Here is a 17891-nt window from a genome sequence, read left to right as displayed (position 1 = left end):
CTCTCACTGTTGTGGCCTCTCCCGCTGTGGAGCACAGGCTCCGGACGCGCAGGCTCATTGGCCATGGCTCACGGGCCTAGCCGCTCCGCGGCATGTGGGATCTTCCCGGACCGGGGCACGAACCCGTGTCCCCTGCATCGGCAGGTGGACTCTAAACCACTGCGCCACCAGGGAAGCCCCTATAAGTGATTTTAAAGAGCTCTATACACATCCAGACTTCAACCCATTGTTTTTTAAAGGCTGAAAATAAATTTTGCTCTCAATCAAGCAATATTTTTATGATTTTTGATTTTGGTAATGAGCTTAAAAAGACCTTTCTTACCCCAACATTATATATTCATCATTATTTTCTTCTTTTTTAGTATGTTTATATAAGTTTCTTTTCTTTGGTGTATATATCTTTAATCCATCTGAAATGGAAATTTCTGTGTTGTGTGTGAGGTGGAGATCTAACTTTGCTTTATTTAATGGTTTGTCCAAGTGGTTCAGTAATACTGAGTTAGGTAGTAATTCAGCCAGGAAAATGCAAAATAAACTTAAAAGTTTCCTATTTTTTCTTACCTGATAAAAGTAAGGATTAGGCTCAGATTCTCCAACTCCCTGAAAATCTTCAACATTAATGAGCTGGAAGTCATAAAGCAAGCCAGCATTTGCTGTACTGAACTCCGGCAAGAGCTGCACATGGGGTAAGTTTCCTAGATTCTTGTATCGCCAGTTGTAGAGGTTGCACAAGCTTTCAAAGACAAATCCCCCCCCAAACAGGAAATATTAGCATTGTAAATCCCCTTTTAATATATATAAGGGGGTTTCTAAGGGATGGGCTCTTCCTGTTAATTTTCATATTATCCACGTTGTGCTCTTCTTTTTAGCAATAATGCTTTTGCAACCTTTGTCTCCCTGTAAGTAACTAAATCAGAAGATTGATGATATTACAAGAAATGATAGCTCCATTACGTTCTCTTGAGCTAAATGCTACCTTTATTCCTTAAATAAAAAAAATCAGGGAAGAGTCTGCACAGTGAAAAAATTTTTGAGGTAACTATGAGAGGGGACCTGTACATTTTATGAAGTAAGAATTAGTGTGTTCTCCTCTTGTTCACCTCTAGTTTTAGATTTAGAAATGATATTAATCGTTTATCTTTTGGGGGCATGAAGAAAAGGGAGGTGACAGTGAAAAGAAGCTCTTAGTTTATAAGTCACTTAAATTAATCTCAATGAATAAAATGAAGGGTATAATTTGGTCAATTCACACCCCATGCTGAAGGTAATAAAGGTACTTTCCAATTTGTAGATTTGTATCCAGGCAAGTTCCTGGGTAACAGATAAGAGTCTATACAGAAGATGTTATTGAATACTTGGATCATCAAAATGATGTCCTTAAATAGAAGTAATATCCCTAACATCCACCCTCCCTGCCCCCCGTTGTGCTGTCTCCTTTACCTTGCTCTGGCCCTCCCTTGGGCATCGAGGTCCACAGTAGGAACTCCAACTCTGACAAAGCGAGTGAAGAGAGATTGCTCCATGTTTGAATACTTCTGAAAGGCCATGTTCTTAATGACGGGAGGTAACTGGTGATGATCACCAATCATAATCCAACGTTTTAGTCGGCTAAAACCATCCTGAGGATTCTAGAAATAAAAAGTGAGGACATGGCAAAATCTTCTAATATATTATCCTGTTAATCTCCAATTTATTGCACAAGATTCTTGCTATTCACAAGATGGCTTTAACAGCTTATTAATTCTTGCTCTTCCCCAGTTCCACAGAAAAGAATCTGGCAAATTTATAGAGCGACTTGTATGGGTACCGCTGCTCTTGGCTGACAGTGTGTGAGGGAGGATGGAGGGACTGAGAGGCAAGCATGGAATTACCGTACTTTAACATGCAGGGTAACCCAAAGAGGTCTGGGAGACTTAGGTCATAATTAGGCAAAGGGGGCACAGAAAGAAACAGATGCCCAAGCAGGGAAATGGAAAGATGTCAAAGTAAATACCTTGTATCATAATTACGCCAAGAGCCAGTATGCGAACACCCCAGAGCAGTAGAAAATATACCTTCTTTAATTTCCTACACTAATACTTCAGTTTCCTGCTCTACCTGTCTCCTTGTTCCTTGTAACATATTCTGAAAAAATACAAGTCCCAAATAACTTGGCTTTATAAAACAACTTTCAGAACCCAATTTATCTATAAATTAGAGTAGCCTCTATTCTTCAATTAGGAATTCCACATATTGTTTTTTATGCTCCATAGTAAAGACTATTGTACAATAAGAAAACATTCTTAAACATCATTTATCTAAAAAAATTCAGGCACAAAATAAGCAACGTACCCAGGGATCAAAAACAATTCCAGAAACAACTCTAAATAAAAGAAATGAAAAAGGAGCTCATCTTCCCTCCAAACTGCCTAACAATGTAATTTTCTTGATTAAAATTACTAAGTCTTTTTAAAACTTAGAGATAAACTATGAATTTTTAAATAGTGCTCCCAAACAATACAAACTACTCAATAACCACTGAATAGATTAAAGGAAGTTTACATGCTTAAAATAGAATACCAAACATAATGAAGTTAAGGAGAACACATAATCATAGCAATTAGCACCCCCAAACTGTGTAGTTTTCTGATGCTACCCCCCAGAATTCTTAAAACTCTACTTTTTTTAAAAAATACATTTATTTTTGGCTGTGTTGGGTCTTTGTTGCCGCATGCAGGTTTTCTCTAGTTGCAGTTGCAGCAAGCAGGGGCTACTCTTCGTTGTGGTGCGTGGGCTTCTCATTGTGGTGGCTTCTCTTGTTGCAGAGCACGGGCTCTAGGCGCACGGGCTTCAGTAGTTGTGCCACACGGGCTTAGTTGCTCCATGGCATGTGGGATCTTCCCAGACCAGGGCTCGAACCTGTGTCCCCTGCATTGGCAGGCGGATTCTTACCACTGTGCCACCAGGGAAGCGCAAAACTCTACTTTCTTTGTCTCTATCTCAGTATCTTACCTGTAGAAGAAGAGGTATAAAAGTTTCTATCTCCAGAATCTGAGCAGCCTCTTCCATTAAAATGTTGTCATACTGAGAAAGGGAGAAAAAAGAAACCTTGTCAAAAAGAGAGCTTGAAAGCCAAATAGCTACCACCATGACCGTAATAAGCATCCCCAAACCCCTCAAATAATTCAGATCAAAATAACAACAAATTATTCAAACAGAAAGTTCATGATTTTCTTTACCATTATGCTACCGCTTCTCCAATTCAAGTTTTTAACTTTAAGGAAGTGCCCTAAACATACAACTCTACATTAAGGAAGCCTCATTTATCATTTCTTGGATTGCGATTATCAATTTAGTTATTTTCAGTTCAGTTTTGAAGTTCTATATAAGCAAGAATCAACCTATGATTATATGAGGTCATTTCCATTGGTACTCTTATCCTAGGTAGTATTTTGCAGTAATTTTTTTCCCTTATGAATCCTACTTGGCACTCAACAATCTCCTTTTGCTCCCCACCCCCGACATTCAATCCATCACCAAAGCATGTCAATTTTACCTTCAAAACTCCCTCTAGAATCTATTCGTTTTTCTACATTTCTACTACCACCACCACTCTAATCCAAGCTGTTACTCTGACTACTGCCAGCAATTTCTTTACTAGTCCCTCTTCTTCCTGTCTTGCCTCCCCTAAACCACTCATATAACAAGTCATCACATCACGTCACCTGGTTTCTAACCCTTCATTGGTTTCCATCTGTCCTAGGAAAAAAGGACCCTTAATGTGGACTGTAAGAGATGTGTTAACTAGGGCCTGTATTCAATCTGGCCCCTGCCTTCCTCTCATACTTTACATGTCACTTTCTTACTTACTCACTAAGCTTCAACTACATTGACCTATTTCATTTTCTCAGAAATTGCAAAACCATTCATGCCTCAGGCCCTCTGAACATGTTATTTTCTCTTCACTTTTTGTCTGCTTGGCTCTTTCTCTCTCTTTTTTTTTTTTTCGGTACGCGGGCCTCTCACCGCTGTGGCCTCTCACCGCTGTGGCCTCTCCCATTGCGGAGCACAGTCTCCGGACACGCAGGCCCAGTGGCCATGGCTCACGGGCCCAGCCGCTCCGCAGCATGTGGGATCCTCCCGGACCGGGGCACAAACCCGCGCCCCCCTGCATCGGCAGGCAGACTCTCAACCACTGAGCCACCGGGGAAGCTCTCTTTCTCATTTTTAAAGTATCAGCTTAAAACCCACTTTATCCAGGCCTTCTCTGACCTCTCAATCTAAAACAGGTTTCACAGTACTCTGTGCCTTTGTCTCATGGCACATCACAATTTATAATTCTATCTGTATATTTATGTACTTGTTTGATGCCTGAATCTTCCCTCTAGCCCAGTTTCCAGGAATGTTAGGCACTGCACATTTGTAAAATAATGAAAAGTCAAGTCTTTCTCCAACCTAAGGAAATTTCATTCTTTCTTTCATGTACCTCCTCTTCTATGTGCCCAATTTTCTTCTAGATTTATTCTCAACAGGTTTTATCTTTTCCCTTCCACTTCTAATTCTGATTGCTACTTATGATAGTATGATATCCTATTCCTTGTTTTATCGGTAAAATACTTTCTTTGAGACTTTCACTAAGTACAATTAGAGTTCCTTTGTTTTCTATTTTCAAAATTTTCTCCTCTTATTTTGTTTTCCAAGGAAGTGGAAGGTAGGGGGAGCATATTTGCTCTTAATACTTAATTAACTCTTTTAAACTAACTGTGTTCATATATTCTCTAATTTCTGTGTTACTCATTTTACCAAAATATGCTTATATTTGTTCAAGACTAGTAGCTGAGCTAGATTTCCACTGTACATGATAAAGTTAAGGTTCAGTTCTGCACTGTTTCTATCGAAACTACCTGAAAGTTTTAGGCATGTGGATGAGTGTCTTCTCCAGCTCTATCTAATGTTAAATTCCCCTATTACAATGATTAACTAGGTCATCCTGGTAGGAACCTAGGAGAAGGAGGGGTTCAAAAAGCCATGTTTTCTCAGAAGTTCTCACATGGACTCTGAAGGTGATAGACACAATAGGGAAAACAGAGTGGGAGCAGCTCAAAAACGACAGCTTAAAGAGCCTCTTTCCTGAGAAATAGTTCTGCAAATCTAATGTGATTTAACTTATAAAAACATATCTATAAAAAAAATTAAAAAATAAAAATTCTCTGCACCAGATACATTTCATAAGTAACTAACACCCTAGAATGTTTACTGAGAAGCTGTCTTTGCTTAAACTTGGATGATTAATGAATAGGTTTTATGGGAATTTACTGTGGCTCTGCTTTGAAAATTAAAAAATTATTTCTAATTAAAAAAAAACGTATCTATAGATTCTGTTAAAAAGGAGATTTTAATCACAAAGCAAAATTATGACACAACTATACTGGGTGTTTTAAGGAAGGAAAAGAGTACACAAACGTACTTGCATGTCTCCTTGGGGACAGCACAGAATCAAAACATATGCCTAATGGAAATTTAACATTCTTTATTGATATAAATGAAAGGACAAAGGAAATACTAGAAGAGTTGAAAGATTAATTAGAGAGTAACAGGGGAGTAGGGGACTGCCTTTTTTTTTTTTTTTTTTTTTTTTTTTTTTTGCGGTACGCGGGCCTCTCACTGCTGTGGCCTCTCCCGTTGCGGAGCACAGGCTCCGGACGCGCAGGCTCAGCGGCCATGGCTCATGGGCCTAGCCACTCCGCGACATGTGGGATCTTCCCGGACTGGGGCACAAACCTGTGTCCCCTGCATCGGCAGGCGGACTCCCAACCACTGCGCCACCAGGGATGCCCGGGACTGCCTTTTTTTAACGTTAAGTAGAGCTACAAAGTTTTTAAGCTCTTACATCAGATGCATGTGTTAGTTTGATAAAAATAAAACTTCAAAATTAAAAATATAAAAGATGTAAGGGATACTATCAGCACTCATGTTAACTATCTTTAGATGTATATAGCACAATGTAAGAAAATGATCAATGAAAATGTGATAAGCTACAAGTAATGTTTTGTAGAATAGGAATGTGAACAGCTGCATGAAAGCATAAAATGCTCTATTTAGACTGCATCATTTCCCTGTATTATTAAACTGATACAATTTAATATCAATCCAAAGTATATTTTATGTGTCAGCCCCAAGAAAAAAATATTTAGGTGAAAAATTCTCACTAATTTGCAAAAGCTAAGTTTACACCACTAGGTAAGTTCACACTACCTTTTAATAAATTATCATATTTGTCCTACCTTGCAACTGAGGAAACTTTCATCCAAGATAACAATAATTCTATCACCTTGAATTTATTTAGCACTTATCTTCCAGTGAGCTCATAACATTTAAAAATTGTCAGTTATTTTCATCAACAACAAATGCTTTCGCTAACTTTAAATTCAAACCAGTACACAAACACTATAACTAATGACAGATAAAACAGTTGCAGGGAAGTTAAATGATGTGCATTAAAATCAGAGTTTAGTCAGTATCAATAGCAAAGTCACAAAGTGTCTGCAAATTCAAATTTACTGCTCAATTATTACATTCCATTTCAACTGAGTAACAAGTAACAGGCTGTCTTGCCCTTTAGCTCTCCAGTCCTTATCTTAAGGTGAAGTCATTTAAATATCTCCTTTGACAGTATAAATAACTGTATTACACATCCTCACATAGATGGCTTTTTATTTACTGAATGAACAAATAACTGGGAGTGGATGTGTGCTTAAAAGGTAAACAAGTGTACAGATTTCTAATAGGTGAAAAACGTTGTCAAATATTATTTGTATAAAGCTTTTACTTCTGTTTGGAGATTTTTTTTAACATAGTGAAAATAAATTAATGTACCTTAACAAGTATTAGAAGTTAGTTAGACAATCATGTGGTTATAATGTTACTTAAAGGACATATGTCTGATAACTAAATTTAGAAAAATTAGATTTAGAGTTTACTAATCATATAAACATGGGAGGTTATCATCACTTTTAAAAGAGACATTTTAAAGTAATTATAAATGCAAACTTCAGTAAGAAGCAGATGTCCAAGGGAAATGGCCTAGGGAAGGGAAGGGGAGGGGAAGGGAAGGGGAAGGGAAGGGAGAGGAGGGGAGGGGAGAGGAGGGGAGGGGAAGGGGGAGGGGGAGGGAAGAGAACTAACAGCTGCATAGATGAATTAAGGAACTAAAATATAAGTCTTTACCTTGAAGCCTAACTTGACTAAATCATGTCGTTTTAAGGCAGCATGAGTACAGGTCATAGCAATGATTTTGGCTTCTTTCACCAAAAGGTATTTAGATCTGTCTAGTCCACTTCGAAGCAGTTCGGAGGCTCTAAACTCCTATGGAAGTGGGGGAACAATGAGATACTATTTTAGGAAAATAAACAGCTCATGCATACATTCGTACAATCTAGTTTATGAGACAATATGAGAAATTAATATAAATATCTCATAAACTAAGCCTAAAGAATTGTAATTCTGTCCATAATTAATAAGGTACTAATTGAGTTCAAATAATAACTGACAGTCAAGCTACAATTTGGACTGTTTTTTTTTGGTATAAGATAAAGTATTTACAGTATCAACAAAAATACTGAATAAAATATCCATCACCATTGTGTCTATATTACTCAAGGTCTCTCCAGGAAAACAGAAACTTCTTCAAGCATTCATAACAAAGGGAATTTATCGCAGGGAGCTCGTTATACAGGTGATGGAGGAGCAGAAAAGCGAACCAGGGAATGGCAAAGTAAGCCAGAGACTGGCAACAGCAGGAAATTATGACCATTCCTAGGCTAGGAAGGATAATGAGGAGGAAGTGCTATCAGAGCCCAGAAACTGGGGTACCAGAATAAGCTGGAACTGCGGTGGGCCAGGCCAGCAGAAACTGGAGCCATGGAAGAGACGAAACCTCAGGCCGAGAGAACTGGCGCAGAAATATCCTGGCTTCTCTCTTTATTCTATTTTTGCCACATTTCTCATTGGCTAAACCCAGACAAAAGTCAGCTGACATGAGAGGCTGGGAAATTAAAACTCCAAGGACCAGTCTCAGCCCTGACCATGGCAGAGGATCCCCACAGAGGAGAGGAGGGGAGTGGACAGCAGATGGACGTGAGGAGCAAACGAGCCCGTGCAGAGCACCTAATATCAAGTTTTATCACATCGGAACATTGTATCATACTTGCTTCAGACTTTTAAACAGTTTTTTGTTTTTTTAAAAATAATTAAAGCATCACAGGTACAGGTGGAGGTATCCTGTATATATCCTTCTTCCCACTCTCTCCCCAGACAGCTATTATAAATTATATGTTTTTATCCTTTTACATTCTATTTATGTAATCAGAAACATACTATAATACTGTTTTGCAGGTTTTAAAATTTTATTTATCATTATCATACTACATATATACTACATATGTATATACATTATATATTTATTATTCTGTACCTACCATCCATCCATTTCTATCCACCTTCTCACACCATACATCAGTGTTTACTGAACATCTATTATGTGCCAGATATTGTTGTAGGAAGTAGGGATAAAATCATATCTAAAAGGTACAAAGACTTTAAAAAAGACACAGTCTTTGCCCTTTTTATCTGAAGTAATCCTAAACGTTCTTACTGAGGAATCTGAGCCTGAATGCGATCCTTTTACAGCCCTGCTGTAGTCTTCCAATGATGTTTCCAATAAGGAATGAGAAAACTATGAAGCATCCCAGGGCTCCCTGGGTTCCAAACATATTCTTCTCTGTCCCCTTTATATAGTGGTGATTCTTATTTCACCTTAATAATCAGGAACAGTCATCCTGGCTAACATGGCAACCTCATTTTTTGTTTACAGATCAAAGGCATGAAGAACTTAGAATGGCCCAATTCCAAATCAAAGAACCATTGTTAAATCTCCTAATGAAAGCATTCCTTTCTTAAATACTAAGACTTTCACACCAAAAAAGCCAGAAAAATGGGGATTCAATTCATATCTTAATTTTTACTTACTTCTTCAACTAGAAAAATAAATGCTTCCAATAATCTCACTTAAAAGTAATAAACTGGGGTTTGCCAGATTTGAATATTCCACTTACTACATTTAAAAAAACCCAACAAACTAAGCTTAAAACCTTTAAAGGAAAGTTAAAAGAACTTGAGAACCCTTACCTCAAGCTGAGTAAAGATTTTCTTAATATGCCTGAAACATCCTTCAGCAATTTCCATGTCTTCTTCATAAGATCGGCCTTTAAAAATGGGTTGAGGGGCATTTGCAAAGTACTCATGAAAAGGGAAGAAAGTGGAGACTTCAGTAACATCTGGCAACGTGTTACCTTTATTTTTCACTTTGCTGATATACTCTTCCCAACGAGACATTACCTGTAAGAAAAAAAGAGACTTGAGGTTAAATCTGACAGCTGTTATGTTTTAAATAATAAAATAAAAAATGAATTGAGTAAAAATAAGATTTGGTAGGTAAAAGAAAAGGAAAAGGAAAAGAAAAGCAACCTTTGACCCAACAGGACTATTTCTTATCCAAGTCACTGACAGACTGCCCTTCTTTTCTAAAAGTAACCTTTAAGACTGTAGGAAAAAAACCTCTTTGATAAAAAATGTACGGATGGGATGGGAAAGAACCTCAGGATCATCTCAAGGGACTTTATCTCAGACATTTCAGCTTCTCTATGCATATTCAAAACAATTTATGATTGATGATCAAAATAAAAACCAAACCTCTCTGGACAAAGAAATTCCTCATTTTTTCACTATCTCAGTTTCTCTCCATATATGGTTAAGTTCAGCTCTAGTAGCTTTTTAATCAATTTAGCACTTGTCAACCCTTCTCCTAGGCCTTCATAATTTTTCCAATTCTCTTTAATATACTTATAAAGAACTTCTGGTCAAGCTGCGTATATATTTGAAAGCTCATTTTATGACTTTTGTGACATAGGTAGTTCAACTACCTCCTGCTATAAATGTTAACTATGGCTCTACTCAGTTCCTACCTAATCTCCATTTTTGTAATTCTCTCAATTTTTCTGTGATAATTTCAGTGTTTCTCAAAGTATGGTCCTTAGGCAGAATATCTGAAAAGCTAAATAAAAATGTAGATACCTGGATGCCACACCTTACTAAAACAAAGTCTCTGGGACAGAGCTTGAGAATTCTCTTTTTAAACAACTTTCCCAATGTGATTATTGTGTGTTCAAAATTGTGAGGCCTTGTGAGGCCTCAAGTTCGTATTTCTCAAATTTATTACTTAAGGTTCTACAATTTATATATTATTTCTATTACTTTTAAAACTAGTTTTCACTGAGAGCCTAGTGATTTTTATTTTGTGACAAACATGCATTTAAGCATGATCTTTACTCCATTATTCAAAGTTCTCAACAGTCTGAGTCTAATGCAGACAACTTTGCAAGATCATGCATATGTCCTGTGTTTCACAAGGAACCATGAAATCAGCTTATTCTGAATGGACTCAACTGGTTTATCTGCTTATAATGAGCATAAACTCTTTTTTTCATATATATTTTACAATTTCAGTGTTATGATTTATACCTAAAACATACAAATAGCATTAGAACAAAGAGAACAAATACAGTTATACAAAAATCTTCATTATTTATGTTTAATCCATTTAAAATTATTAGTAAACCAGTTGACTTTTAAAGTTTATTTTTATTTATTTTATTTGGCTTTACACTTCTCATTAATTTTCTCACCCCCAAACAAAAGCAAAAACATGTCTCTAAATTGAAGTCAAAGAATTTTTAACTTAAACTCCTACTTTGAAATTAATTCTAAAACAAAATGTACTTCTAGAAATTTAAAAAGAAAGTATGTTTTTCTTCATTACTTGATTAATATGCATAGCAAAAGCAAATTAAAGAACTGTATTTGTTACCACTGGGTAGCTAGACTGTTTGGTTATAGTTCTATAGTAATGGAAAAAAATGCAAACAAAACAAAAAAAAAAAAAAGAGAGAGAGAGACTAGAAACTTTGTCAACAGCAAGAAAAAAAGAAGAAAAAAGATTTTAAAGTAGCAACATTGGCCTTTCACTGAATGAGTTATCAAGCAAAGTTATTTAGCAAAGAAAAGTGAAGATCATAGGAAATACAAACATTTAACACTCACAAATATAGCTTTGGCAATAGCATATATTTTTTTTTCTTTTTTTTTTTCTTTTTTTTTTTTTTTTTTTTTTTTTTTTGCGGTATGTGGGCTTCTCACTGTTGTGGCCTCTCCCGTTGCGGAGCACAGGCTCCGGACACACAGGCCCAGCGGCCATGGCTCACGGGCCCAGCCGCTCCGCGGCATGTGGGATCTTCCCAGACCGGGGCACGAACCCATCTCCCCTGCATCGGCAGGCGGACTCTCAACCACTGCGCCACCAGGGAAGCCCAATAGCATATATTTTAATCTACTCAACAAAAAAGTAAGCTTTCAAGAAAGGATCTCCAGAACCCATCACAGTTTCCAACTGAAGACCATATTACAATAAAGTATGATTTTAAAACCCTTGATCTCTTACCTGATATAAGAAGAAATAGCCTGCAGTTTCACAAGTATATGAAGCATCTCCTGGAACCCCTAGACTCTTCTGCAATCGTTTGACTTCTTCTAAAAGTTCTATTCTTCGAGCTAGGACATAATTAACTCTTCCATACCTAAAAATTTCAATTAAGCAAAAAGGCAAAATTACATAATGAAGAGACTTGCACGGAAACTGTCAGCAAAATATTTAAGAAAATCATAATAGAAATGACAAATGGCCAAAGAGAAAAAAAGAACGGTAGAAAACATAAGTTTATATTTACTATAAGTAACAGTTCTTGAGTTATTTTATACTAAAGCTACTTAAAATGTACCCTATGGATCAGGGCTGATCTGCAAATGTGTTAGTGGTCTGTGAGACAGGAAAATCAACTACATTACCAAACACACCTCTAGTTCGGCTTTTTTTTTTCTTCATAAAAAGACCTTCACAAAAAAGGAAACACTACAGTGCAATCAGGTGCTAGTTCATCTCATAACAGACCAGAATACAGTTTACAGATCGGCTACTCTGAATAGCACTATCATAAAAGTAGATTAGCTCTAAAGGTTTTGAAAAGTAATTTTAAAATTTATTTGATCCTTCTTTGGCATAGAGCATGGAGCTTGGCATCTGGACCAAGTATGTTCATAAATGTTTGCTGAATGAGTAAGAAAACTAAAATTTGGAGAGTACCCGGCCCAGAGATAGGTAGTTAAGAAAAAAAGTGGAACCAGAATTGGATCCCAAAGCCTATGTACACTCTTTCCACCATAAAAAGTGCCTCCTTCAATCCTTTAACACTAATTAAAAAAAAAAAAAAAAAAGAAGCAACATACAATGGAATTCTATGTAATATTTGCTCAATTATTCTGTAAATCTAAAACTATACTAAAAAAAAGTCTACTAATTAATTTTAAAAAGCAAGGTACAGGAACACCTCATTTTATTGTGCTTCACTTTACTGCACTTTGCAGATACTGCATTTTTTACAAATTGAAGGTTTGTGGTAACCCTGCATTGAGCAAGTCTATCAGTGCTGTTTTTTCCAACAGCATTTGCTAACTTCATGTCTCTGTGTCACATTTAGGAAATTCTTGAACTATTTCAAACATTTTCATTATTATTACATTTGCTATCTGTGATATGTAATCTTTGATATTACTATTGTAATTGTTTTGGGGTGCCACAAACCATGACCATGCAAGATGGCAAACCTAACTGATAAATGTTGTGTGTGTGTTCTGATGTGCTCCATCAACTGGCCATTCCCCCGTCTTTCTCCCTCTCCTCAGGCCTCCTTATTCCCTGAGACACAACAATATTGAAGTTAAAGCCAATTAATAACCCTACAGTGGCCTCTCAGTGTTCAGTTGCATGTCTCACTTCAAATCAAAAGCTAGAAATGATTAAGGTTAGGGAGGAAGGCATGTTGAAAGCTGAGACAGGCCAAAAGCTAGGTCTCTTGCACCAAACAGTTAGTGAAGTTGTGAACGCAAAGGAAAAGTTCTTGAAGGGAATTAAAAGTGCTATTCTAGGGACTTCCCTGGTGGTTAAAGCTCCGCCTGCCAATGCAGGGGACGCATGTTCGATCCCTGGTCCGGGAAGATCCCACGTGCCGCGGAGCAACCAAGTCTGTGCACTACAACTACTGAGCCTGTGCTCTAGGGCCCATGAGCCACAACTACTGAGCCCGCATGCCACAATTACTGAAGCCCGTGCACCTAGAGCCCATGCTCTACAATAAGAGAAGCACCACAATGAAGAGTAGCCCCCCGCTCACCGCAACTAGAGAAAGCCCACGCGCAGTAACAAAGACCCGACGGAGCCAAAAATAAATAAATAAATAAAAATTTTAAAAAGTGCTACTCCAGTGAACACACGAATGATAAGAAAGTAAAACAGCCTTATTGTTGATATGAACAAAGCTTTAGTGGTTTGGACAGAAGATCAAACTAGCCACAACATTCTCTTAAGCCAAAGCCTAATCCAGAGAACGCAAGGCCATAACTCACTCTCTTTAATTCTAGTAAGGTTGAGATAGGTGAGGGAGCAGCAGCAGAAGAGTTTGAATCTAGCCAAGGCTGGTTCATGAGGTTTTAGGAAAGAAGCTGCCTCCAAACGTAAAAGTGCAGCGTGAAGCAGCAAGTGCTGATGTAGAAGCTGCAGCAAGTTATACATAAGATCTAGCTGTGATAACGAAGGTGGCTACACTAAACAACAGATTTTCAGTGTAGAAAAAATACAGCCTTCTATTGGAAGAAGATGCCATCTAGGACTTCCATAGCTAGAGAGGAGAAGTCAGTGCCCATCTTCAAAGGTTCAAAGGACAGGCTGACTCTCTTGTTAGGGGCTAATGCTGCTGGTGACTGTAAGCTGAAGCCAATGCTCATTCACCATTCCAGAAATCCTAGGGTCCTGAGGACTTATGCTAAATCTACTCTGCTTGTGCTCTGTTAATGGAACAAAGCCTGGATGACAGCACATCTGTTTACAACATGGTTTACTGAATATTTTAAGCCCACTGTTTGCACCTCCTTCTCAGGAAAAAGATTCCTTTCAACATATTACTGCTCATCAACAATGCACCTGGTACCCAAGAACTCTGAAGGAGATGTACAATGAGATTCATGTTGTTTTCAGGCCTGCTAACACAACATCTGTTCTGCAGCCCATGCATCAAGGAGTCGTTCGACTTTCAAGTCTTATTATTTAAGAAATATATTTTGTAAGACTATAGCTGCCATAGACAGTGATTCCTCTCATGGTTCTGGGCAAAGTAAACTGCAAACTTTCTGGAAAGGATTCACCATTTTAGATGCCACTAAGGACATTCGTGATTCACTGGAAGAGGTCAAAACATCAAAATTAACAGGAGTTTGGAAGAAGTTGATCCTAACCCTCCTGGATGACTTTCAGGGGATTAAGACTTCAGTGGAGGAAAAAAAACTGTAGTTGTGGTAGGAAGTAGCAAGAGAACTAGAATCAGAAGTAGAACCTGAAGATGGGACTAAATTGCCTCAATCTCAAGATGACACTTTAACAGATGAGGAGTTGCCTCTTATGGGAGAGCAAAGAAAGAAGTTTCTTGAGATGGAATCTATTCCATCTGGTGAAGATGACATGAAGACTGTTGAAATAACCACAAAGGATTTAGAATATTACATACATTTAGTTGACAAAGTAGCAGCAGAATTTGGTAGGATTGACTCTAATTTTGAAAGAAGTTCTATTGTGGGTAAAATACTACCAAGCAGCATTGCCTGCTACAGAGAAATCAAGATTCAATCCACAGGGAAAACTTCATTGCTGTCTCATTTTAGTAAGTTGCCATAGCCCCTCCCACCTTCAGCAACCACCACCCTGATCAGCCAGCAGCTATCAACATTGAGGCAAGACCCTCACCAGCAAAGATTACAGCCTGTTGAAGGCTCAGATGATGCCTAGCATTTTTTAGTAATAAAGCATTTTTTAACTAAGGCATGTACATTGTTTTTTTAGACATAATGCTATTGCATGCTTAGTAGACTATAGTATAGTGTAAACAATACTTTTATATGCACTGGGAAGCCAAAAAATCCACGTGACTCGCTTTATTGTGATATGCACTTGATTATGATAGTCTGGAACTGAATCTGCAAAGTCTCTGCGGTATGCCTGTACACAATTATATATAATACATAGTTACAGATGATTATTGAAAAAGAGACTAATAAAAACTTGTTTGGGAGAAGTAGCATTATGAGTGATCACTCCCTCTCCACTATCTTACTAGATACAAAAATTTTTGTTTAGGGAAAGTGATATTAATTTTATTGTGAAACAATATTCACTATTTTTCTTTTTAATTATGACAAAGAGAGAAATATGAAATAAATGCACAATCAAACAAGCACACACATTATTAACAAGATCTGGAGCTTGACTTGCCTATCAGAAAGCAAAAAGTACTTTTTTCCTGAGAAACATGGTAGTACCTGAAATCATTTTTAAAATTCTGCTGCTTTTCTATTATAATACCTTTAAATACCAGAAATTGAACTGCACCACACTTATAATTACACTATTTAGCATACCATGAGCACCCATATATTCAATGAATTATGGATTGGTAGATTTTAGAGTTGAGCCCACTTGTGTAAGTTAGGTTTAATAATAAGAAATACCCATGGGAAGAACGCAGGGAAGCATTGCAAGTTGATCCAAAATTAAGAATCTACAGCCCTAAATAAATTAATGTGTGTTGATCTTGCCCACTGACTTTTCAGAAGCTAAAATATTTTGGGAGGGGGACCTTCAGATGGCAGAGGAGTAAGTCTTGGAGATCACCTTCCTCCCCACAAATACATCAAAAATACATCTACATGTGGAACAACTCCTACAGAACAGCTACTGAATGCTGGAAGAAGACCTCAGACCTCCCAAAAGGCAAGAAACTCCCCCACATATCTGGGTAGGGCAAAAGAAAAAAGAATAAACAGAGACAAAAGGATAGGGACGGGACCTGCACCAGTAGGAGGGAGCTGTGAAGGAGGAAAGGTTTCCACACACTAGAAGCCCCTTTGTGGGCGGAGAGTGTGGGTGGCGGAGGGGGGAGCTTTGGAGCCACGGAGGAGAGCACAGCCACAGGGGTGCGGAGGGCAAAGCGGAGAGATTCCCGCACAGAGGATCGGTGCCGACCGGCATTCACCAGCCCAAGAGGCTTGTAGGCTCACCCGCCAGGACGGGCGGGGCTGGGACCTGATGCTCAGGCTTCAGTCGGTGCACAGGGAGAGGACTGGGGTTGGCGGCGTGAACACAGCCTGCAGGGGGCTAGTGCACCACAGCTGGGAGGGAGTCCGGGAAAAAGTCTGGAGCTGCCTAAGAGGCAAGGGACCATTGTTTTGGGGTGCGAGAGGAGAGGGGATTCAGAGCACCACCTAAACGAGCTCCAGAAACAGGTGTGAGCCGCGGCTATCAGCATGGACCCCAGAGACGGGCATGAGACACTAAGGCTGCTCCTGCAGCCACCAAGAAGCCTATGTGCAAACACAGGTCACTGTCCACACCTGCCTCCCCCTCCCAACCCCCAGGAGCCGGTGCAGCCCACCACTGCCAGGGTCCCGTGATCCAGGGACAACTTCCCTGGGAGACCACATGGTGCACCCAGGCTGTTGCAATGTCACGCCAGCCTCTGCCGCCTCAGGCTCACCCCATATTCCAATTGTAACTAGCACACCTCTCCCTCCCCCAGGCCTGAATAAGCAGGAGCCGCCTAATCAGCCACTGCTTTAACCCCCTCCTGTCTGGGCGGTGAACAGATGCCTGAGGGCAACCTACATGCTGAGGTGGGCCAAAATTAAAGCTAAACCCCAAGAGCTGTGCAAACAAAGAGAAAGGGAAACTTCTCCATGAAGCCTCAGGAGCAGCAGATTAAATCCCCACAATCAACTTGATGTACCCTGCATCTGTGGAATACTTGAATAGACAACGAATCATCCCAAAATCGTGGCGGTGGACTTTGGGAGCAACTGTAGACTTGGGGTTTGCTGTCTGCAACTGATTTGTTTCTGATTTTTATGTTTATCTTAGTTTAGTATTTAGTGCTTGTTATCATTAGTGGATTTGTTTCCTGGTTTGGTTGCTCTCTTTTTTATTTTTATTATTTTCTTTATTTTAGTAACTTAAAAAAAATTTATTTATTTATTTATTTATTTATTTATTTATTTCTCCCTTTTATTCTGAGCCATGTGGCTGACACGGTCTTGGTGTTCTGGCCTGGTGTCAGGCCTGAGCCTCTGAGGTGGGAGAGCCGAGTTCAGGACATTGGACCACCAGAGGCCTCCCAGCCCCATGTAATATCAATCGGCAAGAGTTATCCCACAGATCTCCATCTTAACGCTAAGACCCAGCTCCACCCAACAGCGAGCTAACACCAGTGCTGGACGCCCCATACCAAACAACTAGCAAGACAGGAACACAAACCCACCCATTAGCAGAAAGGCTGCCTAAAATCATACTAAGTTCATAGACACCCCAAAACACACCAATGGACACGGACCTGCCCTCCAGAAACACAAAATCCAGCCCCACCCACCAGAACATAGGCACCAGACCACTCCACAGGCCACTGAACCAACCTCAGCCACTGGGGGCAGACACCAAAAACAACAGGAACTATGAACCTACAGCGTGTGAAAAGGAGACCCCAAACACAGTAAGTTAAACAAAATGAGAAAACAGAGAAACATTCAGCAGATGAAGGAGCAAGGTAAAAACCCACCAGACCAAACAAATGAAGAGGAAAGAGGCAGTCTACCTGAAAAAGAATTCAGAGTAATAATAGTAAAGATGATCCAAAATCTTGGAAACAGAA

The 17891-nt window shown here is 38.9% G+C and overlaps 1 protein-coding gene across 1 annotated transcript in view; it reads right to left on the bottom strand.

Moving 5' to 3' along the window:
* Window positions 1–17891, bottom strand: part of AQR (aquarius intron-binding spliceosomal factor) — a gene marked incomplete at its 5' end in the record, with an annotated part of 104275 nt that overhangs the window by 15907 nt on the left and 70477 nt on the right. Inside the window, 6 exons of the mRNA XM_079700477.1 lie at window positions 562–733; window positions 1441–1628; window positions 2992–3063; window positions 7207–7344; window positions 9166–9375; window positions 11534–11669. Of these exons, the coding sequence (XP_079556603.1) occupies window positions 562–733; window positions 1441–1628; window positions 2992–3063; window positions 7207–7344; window positions 9166–9375; window positions 11534–11669 (916 nt within the window). The remainder of the gene's footprint in view (window positions 1–561; window positions 734–1440; window positions 1629–2991; window positions 3064–7206; window positions 7345–9165; window positions 9376–11533; window positions 11670–17891) is intronic.

Source organism: Hyperoodon ampullatus, assembly GCF_949752795.1.
Source record: "Hyperoodon ampullatus genome assembly, chromosome: 3".
NCBI classification, from domain to species: domain Eukaryota; kingdom Metazoa; phylum Chordata; class Mammalia; order Artiodactyla; family Ziphiidae; genus Hyperoodon; species Hyperoodon ampullatus.
The sequence above is the reverse complement of the archived record's forward strand: the minus strand, read 5'-3'. Positions and strand labels throughout refer to the sequence as shown.